General features: G+C 56.5%; 1 protein-coding gene across 1 annotated transcript; it reads right to left on the reverse strand.

The window, feature by feature from the left end:
- Nucleotides 1–4,419: 4,419 nt before the first annotated feature.
- Nucleotides 4,420–14,564, reverse strand: TEX45 (testis expressed 45). The gene is made up of 8 exons (XM_053297832.1): nucleotides 13,653–14,564; nucleotides 12,680–12,783; nucleotides 10,724–10,815; nucleotides 10,037–10,152; nucleotides 9,743–9,849; nucleotides 8,715–8,898; nucleotides 5,547–5,635; nucleotides 4,420–4,651 (listed from the first exon to the last, which is right to left on the reverse strand). Exons 1-8 carry the CDS (start codon nucleotides 14,269–14,271, stop codon nucleotides 4,469–4,471), a joined length of 1,494 nt encoding a protein of 497 aa, XP_053153807.1. The 5' UTR covers nucleotides 14,272–14,564; the 3' UTR covers nucleotides 4,420–4,468.
- Nucleotides 14,565–15,714: the final 1,150 nt, after the last annotated feature.

The raw sequence follows: 15,714 nt of genomic DNA on the forward strand, positions 1-15,714 counted from the left end.
TGTCTTGACTCGGCCACTGACAGGAACTGACAGGCAGCCGCGGGAGGCAGAGTTTCTTCTGGGGACCCCTCCCTCTCCCCGCTGCTGCTCCTCCTCCTCCCAGGGAGGGGCTTCCCAAGAAGGCTGCAGCAGCCTGTGCAGAGGGGCTGGCGGAGGCCCAGAGAGAGGGGGGGGGCGGTCTGCAGCACACGCACCCCTTTGGGTCTGGACCCCCCATCCCTTGCTGTTGCTTACAGCGCCCAGCCAAAGAGTTGGCCGTTTGTCTTCCACCGCCTGCAGCTGGACGCAGTCCTCTTTCGATCACTGTTTCTAAAAAGCCCATCCTACTGTTTGGTTCTTTGGGTAACTTCAATAATGAATGACTCTGTGTGTGTGTGTGTGTGTGTGTGTGTTTTAATGGGAATTAGCCGCCTTGAGTATCTACCTTAGAAGGGAGGGGTATAAATGCTAGGGGGGAAAAATGGCGGCGGGTTTAGGGTTATTATTTATAGAAAGTTACCCAACTTTCCCTAAAAATAGTGGCCCAGAGCAGTTTATCATTTTAAAAAGTCTGAACAATATAGAGTAATATGCTGTAGGGAGAGAGCAAGGAAAAGAACAAAACAAATCCTCTTTCTCAGCACCAGAACAGGCAGGCTTCTTCTGAGTTAACACAGAGCTCTTGGGCTGAGGCCAAGAAATGCCACTTCAGCCAGGCTCGTCTTAATCTGTTTGGGAGGGGGTCTTGCAATGGTGCTGCCTCTGGCTACAGCAGATTTTGTTGTGTTTGTGCAATTCAAAAGGAAAAGAGAAAAATACAACCGATCCACCTTGTTCCTAGAGGCAGAGTTTATTGGCAGCCACTGCCTGCATGGTCTTCACCACACATGGGATTCAGGGTCGTGAACTGGAGCCCCTGCAAGTCGCACTTTGGACACTGAAACTCAAGGAAGTGGCCAGGACCCAGCTGGAAACAGGAAGCCCCCAGGAGGACGCTCCCCTCTGCTGTGATCCGTGGGCAAACCAGCCTCTCTAGCTTATGCTAAAGCAGCTTGTCCTCTGTACCAGAGGACTGGAAAGCAGCCAGTGTAACACCGATTTTCAAAAAGGGATCTGAGCAGATCCGAGAAATGGCAGGCCAGGTAGCTTAACGTCTGTTGCAGGCAGGTTGATGGAAAGCATCCCCAAGGATCAAATTGTTCAGCATACAGCAGAACAGGCCCTGCTGAGGGAGAATCAGCCTGACTTCTGCAAAGGGACATCTTGACTCTCCAAAACTTTGAGAGTGTCAACAGGTGTGTGGATAAAGGTGATCCAGTTGGCATAGTATACCTGGGTTTTCAAAAGACTTTCGACAAAGTTCCTCATCAAAGAATCTTGAGAAAACTTAGATGTCATACTTTAAATCCAAAAGAGATTGCGAGGAGCCCCAAAAGGGCCTCTCCAAACAGGGACTGGGCGACAAAATGGCAAATGCAGTTCAGTGTAAGCAAGTGTAAAGTGATGCACATTGGGGCAACCCCCCCCCCAACTTCACATATACGCTGATAGGATCTGAGCTGTCGGTGACTGACCTGGAGAGGGATCTGGGGATCATGTTGGACAGCCCATTGCTCATTAAAAGTGTCAATGTGCAGCAGCAGTTAAAAAGGCCCTCCTTTTAATGGATGGGAATGAATATAAAACTGCTAACATTGTGATGCCTTTATATGAAACTACGGTGCGGCTGCATTTGGAGTACTGCTTATATGATCAGTATGGTCAACATACCTCAGAAATGACATTGTAGAACTGGGAAAGGTGCAGAAGAGGGCAACCCAGATGACCAGGGGCCTGGAGCACCTTCCTTAGGAGGCAAGGCTACAATACCTGGGGCTATTTAGTTTAGAAAAAAGACGACTGCGGGAAGACATGATCGAGGTCTATCACCCCTCCAGGAGGGCTCACCCATCAGGAAGTCGGCGTAGTAACTGCTCAGCATTCGCAGTCCACAAATCTAGGGAAATGCCATGGGGTCCGGAAATGCCGTGGATAACGGCACAGTGGGGAGAGTGCTTTGCATTTGGACGGCCCCAGGTTCAACACATGCAGCATCTTCCAGAGAAAAACATCTCGGGTGTCAGAGCCAGGAAAGTTCTCACTCTGCCCAATTATAATGCCAATATTCTAATGCCCTTATACAAAACGATGGTGCGGCCACACTTGGAGTACTGCGTACAGTTCTGGTCACCACCACATCTAAAAAAAGGACATTGTAGAACTGGAGAAGGTGCAGAAGAGGGCAACCAAGATGATCAGGGGCCTAGAGCACCTTTCTTACGAGGCAGGACTACAACACCTGGGGCTTTTTAGTTTGGAAAAAAGACGACTGCAGGGAGACATGATAGAGGTCTATCAAATCATGCATGGAGTGGAGAAAGTGGATTGAGATAAATTCTTCTCCGTCTCACATCAAGAACCAGGGGTCATCCCATGAAATTGATTGCCGGGAAATCTAGGACCAACAAATGGAAGTACTTTTTCACACAACGCATCATCCACTTGTGGAATTCCCTGCCACAGGATGTGGTGTCAGCCAGCAGCCTGGATGGCTTGAAGAAGGACTTGGACAGATTCATTTTATTCATTCATCTACCTACCTACACACCTGTGTATTAAAAGATTTAGTACACCGCCCAATCCACAGACTCAGGACAGTACAAGGCAAGAACAGCAGCCAAAATTTTTCTTTTTAAAGAAACCAACTTAATTATAGAGCAAACGCCTGGTGGAAAAGAAATGTCTTCAATAAGAATTTAAAGGAGGAGGCGGATCAAATTGGCGGGGGGGGGTAGAATTCCAGACTGGAGAGGGGGCAACAACAGGTTTATCAATGGCTCCTAGTCAGAGGGCTACAGGCCACCTCCAGCCTCCAAGGCAGGGTGCCTCTGAGTCCCAGTTGCAGGGGAGTCACAGCAGGAGGGAGGGCAGGCCCCTCTCAGCTCTTGCCTGTGGGCTCCCCGGAGGCATCTGATGGGCCACTGTGTGAAGCAGGATGCTGGACTAGAGGGGCCTCCTCCTTGGGCCTGATCCTGCAGGGCTCTTCTTATATCGCAGAGACACCAAAGGAAGCAGCGGAGCTTGCTCCTCTCTCTCTCTCTGGCCATGCCAGTCCTTGGCCCTCCCCCCCCCCCGGCTCGCTGGGATGAGCCACCCCTGATCTGCAGCCGGGGATGCAGGGATCTCTTCCGCTCCGCTTCTCTCCAAGAGGCGAACAGCCCTTCGAGTGCCTCTTCTGTACGCAAACCCTCAGGAATTCTGCAGGGGCTTGTAGGGTGACTGACGCTGGGCTTGCCTTACAGGGTGATCTTTATGGTTGCTGAGGTCGTGTGTGTGTGTTTGTGTGTGCAGCCTCTTAGCATGTGCCGGACAAAGCAGTAGATGGGTGTCGGGTATTATTGATCTGGGAGGGGGGGGCTCTCATTAGGCGCAAGGGGTCTTGGGGGGGGGCTGTGGGGGCGGGGGAGGCTCCTTCTCTGTGCATCTGGGTAAAAAGCCTGGTCCACATTTTGGCCCCATTTCGGGTAAAACTGTGTGTTTAGGGAAGGGGTATAGGAATATTTCATTTAAAATGTTTCTATATGTATATGCCAGGGTTTCTTAACCTTGGGCCCCCAGATGTTGATGGACTACAACTCCCATCATCCCCAGCCATGTCCATTGTGGCTGGGGGTGATGGGGGTTGTAGTCCATCAACATCTGGGGGCCCAAACCCTGGCATATATGCATATTACTTAAAACATATCTGCACAGTATTTCTTTTTTCTGAAGGGTTCCTTTGAATCCCTATTTAAAAGATTTATTTAAAACACTTCTATACCAGTCCCTTAAAAATAAACATCCTTTTAGAGGAAGAGAAATACTTTAAATGAGTAACAAACACACACACATCGTGGTTGAAGCCTGGGCGGACAACACCCCCGGGCAAGCAGAAAAGCCCGGCCACGGGGGAGATGCAGCCCCCGCCTGCAACCCTGCTCTGGCCGGGGCCCATCACCCGGGTATCAGGGCTTATAGCAAGCACCATAGGGTGGGGGGGCCTCTCGTGAGGTCTGGGCAGCTGCCAGGGAATTCCCAGGGCTGCCTTTAAACACTTAAAAAAATAAAAAGACTTGAGAAGTCAGGCCGTTGCCCTTATCTCTGGGCTGCAGAAGTTGCTGACGTGCTGCTGCAGAGCTACGTGCAAAAGGTGCCGTCCCTGGGTGTGTGCTGGGGGTGGCGGGGGTGAGAAGGGAACGGGCCAGGTGCAGGGGGGGGGCAGAGCCAGGGCGGGGGAGGCATCCGGCCATCAGTCCAGCCCGGCAAGGCGAATTCTGCCAGGCCAGGCCGGGGGTGGGGTGGGGCACCGCTCACCCCTCTGCACGGAGGGGCCATTTGTGACCCCGGACAGGCAGATAGGCAGAGATATGGTTTATTCATCCAGATATGTAAAGAATCGCGGAGTTCTGGTTCAGGGGCCCGTTTTCAGCCGGTGCTGGTACTTCTTCATGGTGCCGAGCGGGAGGCTGCTGCACTGGAAGTCTCCCATCGCGAGGGTGATCGGCCCTGCGTATTTGTCTGTGTAGGCATCCTTTTGCTCCGTGCTGAACCAGCGCAGCTCCCTCCATGGGTGGACCAAGTGGGAATATTTAATCTGGGGTGTGGGGAGAGAGCGGGGGGGGGCACAAACCTTCACTGGCCAATGGTACAGAACAGCTGGCTGAGGTTTGCTCAGTGGAAGCTCAAGATTAGGAGGCGGCCTCTTGATCACTGGTTGTCTCTCTGTGTTTCGGAATGAGACACCCATAACAGCTAAGGGAATTTGACACCCTCTCGGGCTGAAGGGGAGAAGCAGAGGGAGGAGGTGGGCAGCCTTCGGTTTGGAGATGGAGACAGACGGTTTAGCCGGGATTAGCCAAGTGTGGGGCACCATGTGCTGTGCTCTGGGGGCACTTCCACCTTGCAGGAGCGCCCCTTTGCCTCTTTTCATGCGCTGCCAGTGTATTTGTAAATGAGGCCGATATCACACCCTGAAGTATCCAGGGCACTCCGTTTCCGTCATAGGAAACTGGATCTCATCACCTGAGGCGGCAGAACCTCCCCATGTCCGGCATCCTGTCTCTGGCACACCCTCGCATGGCCAAGCGCTGGATCTGAGAGTGGGGCTGTGGATTCATTTCGCAGAGGCCGGGCTCGCCCCATTCCACCAGCAGCTCACCCTGTCGAGCTGGCAGGGAGCCAGAGGTGGCAGGGAGTGGTTAACCGCGCAGCTCTACCTGACAGGCGGCCCGCCTGCAGGCGGCGTGGCACGGGTGGGGCAGGCTGGGAGAGGGAGGGGCCGCCCGAGCTGCTGGCGGGAAGCAGAGGCAGCTGTGCCCCCCTTAGCGCCCCCCCCAGCTGGCTAGGAGAAGCCGCTGCCGCTCCGTTCCCGGTGGTTGGAGGGCAGCGCCCGGGTTGGGAACCTGCCCCTTGGCCCGGGGGGTGCTGGGGGCCTGGGCCGCCTCGTGGCGCTTCAGGGCAGGCCGCAAGGCCACGAGGGCCCTCCCTACCGTCTCCAGATCCTCCTCCGTGAGCTGGTGCTTTGGTTGCCGGTGAGGAACGAGCATGTCTTGGGTGGAGGTGGTGGACGGCCCCGAAGCTGCAGGGAAGAGAGGCCGTGAGGGGACCCAGCAAGGAGCCCCGTCCGCTGGAGGCAGGCAGCAAGGGACGGGGCAGGGCTGGGCATTTCTTGGGCCCATCCTGCTCTCTCTCTCTCTCACACACACACACACATATCCACCCACCCACCCAGCTGCTCTGTGTGTGTGGGCATTCCAGGCTGCCGTCCAAACCCTCATTGGTGCAGTTTGTAATGATGACATCCACCCCGATCCAAGGTGGCAGACACATGAACATTTGTAGTGCAAGAGATCTGACTTGTGGACCTCGATTTGCACCAAATTTAGTCCAGATATAGAGACAGTGAAAGGAAAATAGGCTGATTAGTTCTTACTAGAACAACTTGTTATTGGATTGTTTTTATCTTGCTGTTAACCGCCCTGGGGTCTTAGGATGAAGGCTGGTATAAAAATATAAATAAAGAGCTTAACGCTGAGCTTCACCTGAGTCCAGCAATTAGGTGGGTCTCTGCCTGCGAGCGCGCGTTAATCTCTATAGCACCTCCCTTTCCAAACACCAGGGTGACCAACCCAACCCTAACCAACTGGTGACAAAATGGCCAGGCCCTGTTGGAGATGGAGTTCCAGTTCATCAGCCTTTTGCGCCAACTGTCCTAATGACCACTAGCGGCATTGGGAGGAGAGATAGTGAGTAAGGGTCTCTCTAGCTGATCTACCGGTCTCTACTCTATGACCCCTGATTGGACTCCTCAAGTATTTCCTGTTAGAGTCAAATTCCCTTCCTGAAGAGAAGGCGGAGAGCTGGTCTGGGGGCAGCAAGCATGACTGGTCCCCTTAGCTAAGCAGGGTCCACCCTGGTTGCATATGAATGGGAGACTACATGCATGAAGCACTGTAAGATACTCCCCTCAGGGGATGGAGCCGCTCTGGGAAGAGCAGAAGAAGGTTTCCAACTTCCCTCCCTGGCAGCATCTCCAAGAGAGGGCGGAGAGAGACTCCTGCCTGCAACCTGGGAGAAGCCGCTGCCAGACTGTGTAGACAATACTGAGCTAGATAGACCAATGGTCTGACTCAGTAGATGGCAGCTTGCTATGTTCCTTTTAGAGAGCAGATGGAAACATCTCTCTCCCTCCCTATTCATTATGTAGTTCTATAGGTGAAGGTTAGGTCTTTCCTATCCAAAGTGTACTTAAGCAATAAATATTTAGTATTTAGTTCTACAAGAATCTCCATGTGTCTTCTCTAAATAGCTGCAACAACTAAACTCTGAGCCAACTACTCTGTCATTGGAGTGGGTGCTCTCTTCCCTAGTGCTCTGCTGTTTACCTAAAGGTAAAGTGTGCCGTCAAGTCAATTTTGACTCCTGGCACCCACAGAGCACTGTGGATGTCTTTGGTAGGATACAGGAGGAGTTGGCAGTATGAGATGATGCCTTTCAGCATCTTCCGATATTGCTAGTAGCAGCGGGGATTTGAACTGGCAACTTTCTGCTTGTTAGTCAAGCATTTCCCCACTGTGCCACTTAAAGTGGCTTGGATGTTTACCTATTGGGGGTGAAATTAACTACCCCCAAAAGGCCCTTGGACCCTAGGATTATTGGGATGGAAGAGGGGAAAGGATCTCCCACCACTCTTCCAGAGAGAGAGAGAGAGAGAGAGAGAGAGAGAGAGAGAGAGAGCACGCTCTTGGATCCAATGAGGAGGGTCAGCATCTCTCTGCCGTCAGGCTGGTTTGGGGCCAGTTTGGATTTAAGGTTTCCCCACCAAACTTGCTGTCCCTCCTCCTGTATGTTGGAAGTTAAAGGACTTTGCGCTGTCTCTTTGTCTCAGACAGTGGAGGACAGACTAGCCAGTCAGAGGGCTAGAGGATCAAGACATTGGTCACCCCTTCTCCACTGCTCTGACACTATCCCTTTGAAATGTAGATTGGTACTCTTAGGGATGAGCTTCCTTCCTCTCTCTCTTCCCTACCTGTCCTTCTACCCTGCAACACGGCAAGCTCCTCTCCCTGCACCATGTGTGCAGAGAAGATGCAGAATCCATCTGCATCCAGCTAGACAGATAGATTAAAGATCCTAACTCCTCACTTTCCTATCTAGAATGGAGTTCCTTAATAAATGCCTTTTATATTGATTTGAAACTATGAATTGGCTCCAAGTTACTTTACTCTCAGCACACACGCATGCCTAACTGAATTCCGCTGTGTTGTGCCTCTGTGCACTCTGCTATGATGAGAAAGGGATTCTCTCACCACAGAGAATTTCCAACACTGTAAAGGTGGACCAAGCCAGGACCAAGTTGCCTATTATGAAAAAGGGATTAAGACGCCACACCGAGATGGCTCTGCTCCTTCCATAGCAAGAGGCAAGGAATGGAGAGGAAGGAATGTTCCCTCGGGCGCCCTGCAGCCAAGAGGGAGACCTGCATTCCGCCCACACAGAAGAGCCCAGGATAGGGCCCCTTCCAGTGGGTCAGCCCTCCCACTCTCCTGGCTGGCCGGCCGGCATCTTGAGTCTCACAGTGGCCAAGCAGATGCCGCTGGGAGTCCCACAAGCAGAGGATGAAGGCCCCAGCGACCACCCCACCCCACCCCACCCCGGTGTCTGTCCCTCAGTGACTGGGGTGCAGCGGTAGGCTGCCTTTGGACATTGGGGTTCCATCAAGCCATCACGAATAGCCATGGAGAGACGTCGTGAATCACCATCCGTGGTTGTGTCTGGTCTTCCTTCCCCACCCACCCTGCTCTCTGCCTTTTTGGCCAGTGGCCATTTCCACCTCTTGTGGCAGGGCATTCCATATGCTAAATCATGCATTGTGAAATCAATGTTCATGCGTGAGAAAAGACCTCCTCTCATCTCTCCCGAATCTACTGGGAGAGGCGGTAAGTCTATGAGGGTGAATTGGTTTCCACCCACACCACAAAGGTCCCTTAAGTGGGGGGGGGGTTGTTTCAAGGGCTTGGACGGAACTGGGAGCTTTCCCAGGCGGGTTTCCCCGCCCGGTGGCAAGAGCTGCACTTTAGGTATCGGGCTGTCAAGGGGGTCTTTCTCTCTCTCTCTCACACACACACACACACACACACCAGCAAAGGGGGCCGTACCAGGACAGTCGAAGCGAATGCTGCTCTGGAGATTCCGGTTCGGGGCCTTGGCCGTGCGGACCTCTGGGAGCGGCAGGTAGTCGGAGTGCTGGGTGGTGCTGAAGGACGCAAGGCGCTGGTCCCCCAGGCACAGCTTGGCCCGGCCTTTGACTGGGCCGCGTGCTGGCTGGTCTTCGGCTTTGGGCTGGGCAGAGGAAACACAGGAGGCGGCTGGGTCCATGGAGCTCAGCACGGTCTGCTCTGACGGGCAGCGGCTTCTCCAAGGCTGCAAACAGGAGTCCCTCCAGGCCCTGTCTTGGAGATGCTGCCGCCAGGGAGGGGACTTGGAACTGTCTGCAGGCAAGCAGGCGGGGGGGGGGGCTCTTCCCAGTAGGCGGCCCCATCGTCCCCTGGGGGAGAATGCCTCCCAGTGCCGCTCACACATTCAAATGCAAACTCTGCTTAGCAAGGGGGGGGGCAGTTCAGGCCTGTCAGATCTCATGGGCATGTGCAGAGGGCAGCTAGTCTTTGTCCCCCTGAACTGTGGGCCCTCAGGGCATGCTGCCTGGTTCTGGATCAGACCCTTGGCCCACCTAGCCCAGTACTGGCTGCTCTGACCGGCTGGGGCTCTCCAACATTGGGAGCCAGCGTGGTGTAGTGGTTAGAGTGCTGGACTAGGACCCGGGAGACCCGAGTTCAAATCCCCATTGAGCTATGATACTTGCTGAGTGACTCTGGGCCAGTCACTTCTCTCTCAGCCTAACCTACTTCGCAGGGTTGTTGTGACGAGGAACTTTAGTATGTAGTCTCCTTGGAGGAAGAGCGGGATAGAAATGTAAATTAAAAAAACAAAAACATCCTGGGCAGTCGGAAGACCGAAGGGCCCAACCCAACCATTGGCGGCTGCCTGGCTTCATCCAGTGTGACTGGCATCCCCCTCCCTCCCCCAAATTGTCTAGCCCCCCCCTTCAAGCCATCACTGCAGGGAGCCCTGCCAAGAACTCCTTGCTGTGTGGGACAGGAGGGGCTTCGTCTCCTGCCTCTCAGACCTCTCCGTAGTAAAACTGGTGGGTGGTCATGCCGATGTTCTCATTCTTGGAGTCCCCTCGGAGAATGGAGGAAGCATTCTTGTCGGCGGGCGAAGCAAACCCCGGCCCTAGAAACGCCGCAAAAGAGACGGAGCTCAGATCGGGGCTCTGTGGTGATGCCTAGGAACAATCTTGCCTCTGAGGGTGTGCAGAGTTCCTTTCCCTCACCCCTGAGCCAAGATAAACAGATACAGTCGCCCCGGGTAATAGAGGGGAGGAATCGGTCCCGGTGTGCGGGACTGCCTCCCACCGTACCAGGCTCTTTCCATCGGAACGATTCGGACATGATGGTGGAGAAACGTCGGCATCCGTCCCCAGGCCGGATGTTCGTCTGGAAGACCTGAGCAGCGGCTCTCTCGGGGTCATAGCGGCTGGAGGAGGAGGAGCAGAGAGGGGAGGCTGGGGTGTGTATCAAGATGGAATCGGCACCTTTTTGAACAAGATGGACAGCATCGTGTCAAGTTAAAAGCTGGAGACGCTAAGCCCCGAGTTTGGACACAGGGCCTCGGGTTGAAATCTCTCCTCCCAGAACCACCAGGCAGTTCCCCTACAAGTCGGTGCCAACGCCGGACTTCCATGGGTCGTAGTGCCGGACCAGGACCTGGGAGACCCGAGTTCAAATCCCCGTTCAGCCCTGAGACTTGCTGGGTGACTCTGGGCCAGTCACTTCTCTCTCCGCCTCACCTCCTTCGCAGCTGCTGCTCAAAGACAGAGTCACAACATGACCTAATCAGCTCTTCAAAAAGGCCTCCTTCGGCCAACTGATGTAATCCCTTAATGGCGGAGGAGTGCAAGGTTGTCTTTGCCCCCTTTTATTTTCACAACAACCCTGTGAGGTGGGCCAGGCCGGGAAAGTGTGACCGTGCCCCAGTGGCCCAGTGAGTTTCACGGCATTTGTCAGTCACGTGTGAGACCCACGGCTCCCTGAAGCATGGGGCTTACCAGCCATCAAGGCGCTGGACAGTATAGGCCCGCTTCTGCTCGCTCACAGTCTCATGGTACCGGGGATCACCCAACACCACAGACACGGCGTCCTGCAGGGGAGAGAGAGAGAGTGGCATAAACAGAGGCTGCAGCCGGCCCTTGCGTCTGCCGGAGCGAGGATTTCTCCATGCACAAAGCCTCATCACCAGCGCATGGCATTTGGGGCTGTTAAGATAGGGTGAGAACAGTATCCCCTCTAATAGGGACCCCCAGATGTTGTGGACTACAACTCCCACAATCCCCATGCAAAAGCCATTGCAGCTGGGGGTTCTGGGAGTTGTAGTCAACAACATCTGGGGGTCCGTTAGCGGGAACACTGGTGGTGAGGAGGACCAGAGGCACCTTTGGAATTAAAAAAAGGACAGTCACTCCATGGAGGACTGGCCCACCCATTGGCATGATGGCTAAGCTGAGCCTCCAGAGGCAGAAGCAGGCTATCTCTGAGTGCTCGGAGTGGTGCGGCAAACAGCAAAGGAGATCGGTTGCTCTCATGCCTTGCTGGAGGGCTTGCTGAAGCAGCCCGCTGGCCCCTGTTAGAGATGGCGGTGCTGGGCGAGTTGAATGTATTCTGCAGTGTAGCACGACCCCCCCTATATTTCTTACGAACAGCCGTCCACCCCAGAATGCCAGTGACAAGGCCCGGCGAGGGGGCAACCCGCAGCGAGCCTTCCCTGCTTCAGCACGCTGGGGCCCGATCCGACCCGTGTCGGTCTGATCCAGCCAGGATCGTCCTCCGAGAGGAGAGCACCCTGTTGCTGGCGAGGCCGCCTGTGTGCAAAGCAGGGGCACTGCGGCACGGCTGAGTCAGACCCTGGGGCCATCTGAAGGCCAAGTGTGCTTTTGTTGACTCCTGGAGCCCACAGAGCCCTGTGGTTGTCTTGGGTAGTTACAGGCGGGGTTGACCATTGCAGTCCATAAGAACATAACATAAGAACAGCCCTGCTGGATCAGGCCCAAGAAGGCCCCTCTAGTCCAGCATCCTGTTTCGCACAGTGGCCCACCAGATACCGCTGGAAGCCTACAGGCAGGAGTTGAGAGCATGCCCTCTCTCCTGCTGTGACTCCCCTGCAACTGGGCCTCTGAGGCTGGAGGTGGCCCACAGCCCTCTGACTAGTAGCCGTTGAAAGACCCCTCCTCCATGAAGTCATCCAAACCCCTCTTAAAGCCATCCAGGTTGTTGGCTGTCACCACATCCTGTGGCAGAGAGTTCCACAAGTGGATCATACGTTGTGTGAAAAAGTACTTCCGTTTGTTGGTCCTAGACCTCCTGGCAGTCAATTTCATGGAGTGATCCCTGGTTCTAGTGTTGTGTGAGAGTGAAAAGAATTCCTCTCTATCCACTTTCTCCACACCATGCATGATTTTATAGACCTCTATCATGTCAGGCCTCAGGCCTCATTTTCTGAACAAAACAGCCCCAGGTGTTGTAGCCTTGCCTCATAAGGAAGGTGCTCCAGGCCCCTGACCATCTGGGTTGCCCTCTTCTGCACCTTCTCCAGTTCTACAATGTCCTTTTTTAGATGTGGGGACCTTTCAGCATCTTCCTAGATTGCTGCTGCCCAATAGAGTCCCAGCGAGGATTCGAACTGGCAACCTCCTGCTTGTCAGTCAAGCATTTCCCCGCTGTGCCACTAGCCCAGTCCTTTCCACTCTGTCTGGCCTGAAACTGGGGGTGCGGGGGGCGTCTTCTGCAGAGCCCCCCCTGCTCTTCCCGACAGTCTTTCCCCCTGGACCTAGATGTGTGCAGGCTGGTTGGGCCCCCCCCCGCCCCACGCCAGAGGCGAGGGGAAAGCGGTCTTCACATGCCATGGGGCCCCCTCTGCCCTCCCTGCCAACCACCCCCCCCGCCCCCCACTGCAAAGCTTAACCCTGGCAGTGGAAACCGACTTCAGCGGGCGGCACGGCCGGAGTTACCTTCTCGCAGCCCTGGGCCGGGGGCCCCCCTTCGGCCCTGTACTGGGACTGGTACAAGGTGTCATGGCGGCTGCAGCCATCACCTTTCAGGACGGAGTCGCCTCCTGCCGGGGGTGGGGGGGGAGAAGAGAGAGAGAGAGCCTTGAGTCTCCCCCCCCCAGGCCCCTGCCGGAAAAAGAAGAGCTGGCTGCTGCCCCTGGGCCCCCCCCATCTCCTGGCCTTCCCGGAAGGGGTGGGGGTTGTCTGGAGAGGGGCTCCTGGCCAAGGGCTCTTCCTCTACGGCCGGCCGGCCTGTGCTTGGGCTGCCGCTGGCATTGCAGGGGTCTCCCCCCCCGCCGCTGCCCGCCAGAACCCACACAGCCAGAACTGGGTGCTGCTGAGCCCAACCCACTGGTCTGCAAGCCACAGGCCACCGTTGGGTGCCCATCGGCAAGGGCTCCCCCCAGAAGGGAGAGACTTGCCTGGTCTGAAAAGCGTGGCCTCTTTTCTCCCCTGGTGTCTCCCACAGGCATGCAGGGCCTATGCGCTTCTGCTAGGGGCAGCCCCCTAGACCTGTGGGGCTGCCCGACACTCTGGCCTCTGGGTCTGGGACTTTTTGCAGGTCACACCCGTGCACCACGGCAGAGCTGTCAGCTGCTGCCTCCCACCGGCAGGGAAATGCACTCTGCACATGCTTACAATCTCTTTATTGGCCTGGGATGTTTTTACCCTGCTTTTCAGCCAGGGCAGGTCCCCAACAAAGCAGCTTCAGTTTGCATAATAATAATTGTCCCCCAAGGCCTGTTCAAAAGCTTAGGGGAAAGGCCCTCTGCACATGCCCAGGGACGTGCAGCACACCCTTCTGGAAGCCAAGAGGGGAGCCCTGGCCTCGGCTCCAGTCCCTGCTCGAGTGCCCCTCCTTGGCCGCCCCAGGGGAGCCCCCAGGGGCCGGGTGTGCAGCGGCTGCCCCCCTCCCCACAGCCCCGCCACCCACCCAGATGCTGACTGGGGGCCCTGGTCACGGGCGGCACGTCCTGGTGGGCCGGGTACGATTGCTGGTAGAGCGACTCTGGCAAGGGGATCTTCTCCTGGTCGCCGCTGGGGAAGCTGTCGTCCCACTTGTCCACCCGGCAGGGCCGCCCCCGCGGGGTGCCGGCAGGGCAAGGGTAGCTGTCGCGGGTGACAGAGTGGGCAGTGCGCTGGCGGGGGTCGGTGTGCATGCGGAGACGGGAGGAGGGCCCGCAGACCCCGGGGCGCGGCCCCAGCGGCCAGGCTGGGTAGGCGCGGCACATCTCCGAGCGGGGCTCCCAGGAGCCGTCCAGGTCTTGGTTCAAGACGCCAGCGCACCTGGGGGGCAAGATGGACTCCCGCCGGTAGCTGCCCCAGCGCGGAGGGTAGTCGGTGCGGTAGGGGGAGACCACCGTGCTGCCCTGGGGCCGGCGCTCGAAGCCCACCTGGAAGTGGGAAGCCAGGAGGAAGCTTTTTCCGGCCAGCGGGGCCGGGATCCGCGGAGGCCGGGGGGCCTCGGGCCTGCAGGGAGCGCGAGGGGGGCCCTGCTCTCCTGGTGCTCCCCGGCCGGGCGGGGGCACGAGGCACTGGACGCAGCGCGGCATCTGGCAGGGAGGGGCCGGCAGGCGCCAAGAGGCCCGGATCCTGGCCGGGGGGCTCAAGCCCTTTGCCAAGCTGGGCGCGGGGGTGGGTTCCTGGGCCCTGCGGACAGACTCTTCCCTGGCCTAGGACCTGCAAGTCGTCTATACTCATTCCTTCCGCAAGGGGGGGGCGGCCCCCCTCTAGCGGCCCCCGAAGCTTCCCCCCCAACTCATCCCAAGGGTCGTCCTGGAGGACGGGTCCATGTGCACCGTGGCTTCAGGGACGCCCCCCAGGCAAGGCCGGCCCTCCTCCTGGGTGCCCTGGGGCGGAATGTGACCTCACGGATTATGACCTCACAGAGAAGCCAGCCCGTCCAGGATGGGGACACTGCGGCTACCCTGGCAGACAGAGGAGGGGGTTGGTCCCCCCTGGGAGGAGAAGGCTGGTGGTGGCGGCGGGGGGGGGTCAGGAGCAGGGGATGCACCTCGGTAATTTCGGAGCCTGGACCTAAAGGCTTTAGGAGGGCCCCCCCCACCCACTCAGCTTTTGAAACACATTTCAACATGGCCGCACCCCCTGGGACAGTCTGGAAATGATTCCCACCCCCACCCCCGGTGGAGGCCCTGGACTTCAGCCTGGAAGTCCAGGGGTCGGAGCCCCTCTGGTCAGGCGGTCACCAGCGGGCTGTCTTGGGCCGAGCCACATGTCCGCCTCTGGGCTGCCTTCTCTCCCTGGCCTGCCAGCCGCTGAGGTCAAAGCCAGCACAGGGACAGGGATATGGGGGGGAGACAAAGACCTTGTGGGGTGGGGGGACACTCACAGGGAACAGTACTGTGGAGGAGGAGGAGGAGGAGGGGCGTAACTCTAATAGGGCGAGGGGAGACAGTTGTCTGGGGGCCCCCTGCCTTGGGGGCCCCCCCGCAGGCAAGCCACATGACGGATTCCCCCAGCTGTGCACCCACCCGGGCTTCCTTCAGTTTGTATTCATCCTGCGAAATTGATGTGAGTGTGAAGACCCGGAGCTACCAGAAGAGCATCTCTTTCTCTAGCACCACCATTCAATGACTTGCATCGTCCACAATTGACAAAACCTTTAAAAAAATAATTTAGGATGATGATGTTCTATTGTGGCACATAGGAGATATAATTTCACTCCGCTTTTTGTGACCACTATTCAGCCTCATTTAAGATTTCTTTACTTCATGAGCTGAGCGTCAGTGAGGGGGGGCCCCTTTCAAAATCTTGTCTCTGGGCCCCCCACTCCAACCTTGCTATGCCCCTGGGAGGGGGAGCTGCGGGGAGACCCACTTTCTTTTTGTGAGGCTCCCTGGGAGGCACAAGGCACTCTTCGGCTCTGCTTCTCGGGAAGTCATCTGATGACAGAGAGAGACATTGCTCAGATATGGAGAACAGATGGTGGACTCCAAGATCCCGAACTCCCTCTTGGATCAGGCCAGTGAGATGCC

This window comes from Hemicordylus capensis, chromosome 2 (assembly GCF_027244095.1).
Source record: "Hemicordylus capensis ecotype Gifberg chromosome 2, rHemCap1.1.pri, whole genome shotgun sequence".
NCBI classification, from domain to species: domain Eukaryota; kingdom Metazoa; phylum Chordata; class Lepidosauria; order Squamata; family Cordylidae; genus Hemicordylus; species Hemicordylus capensis.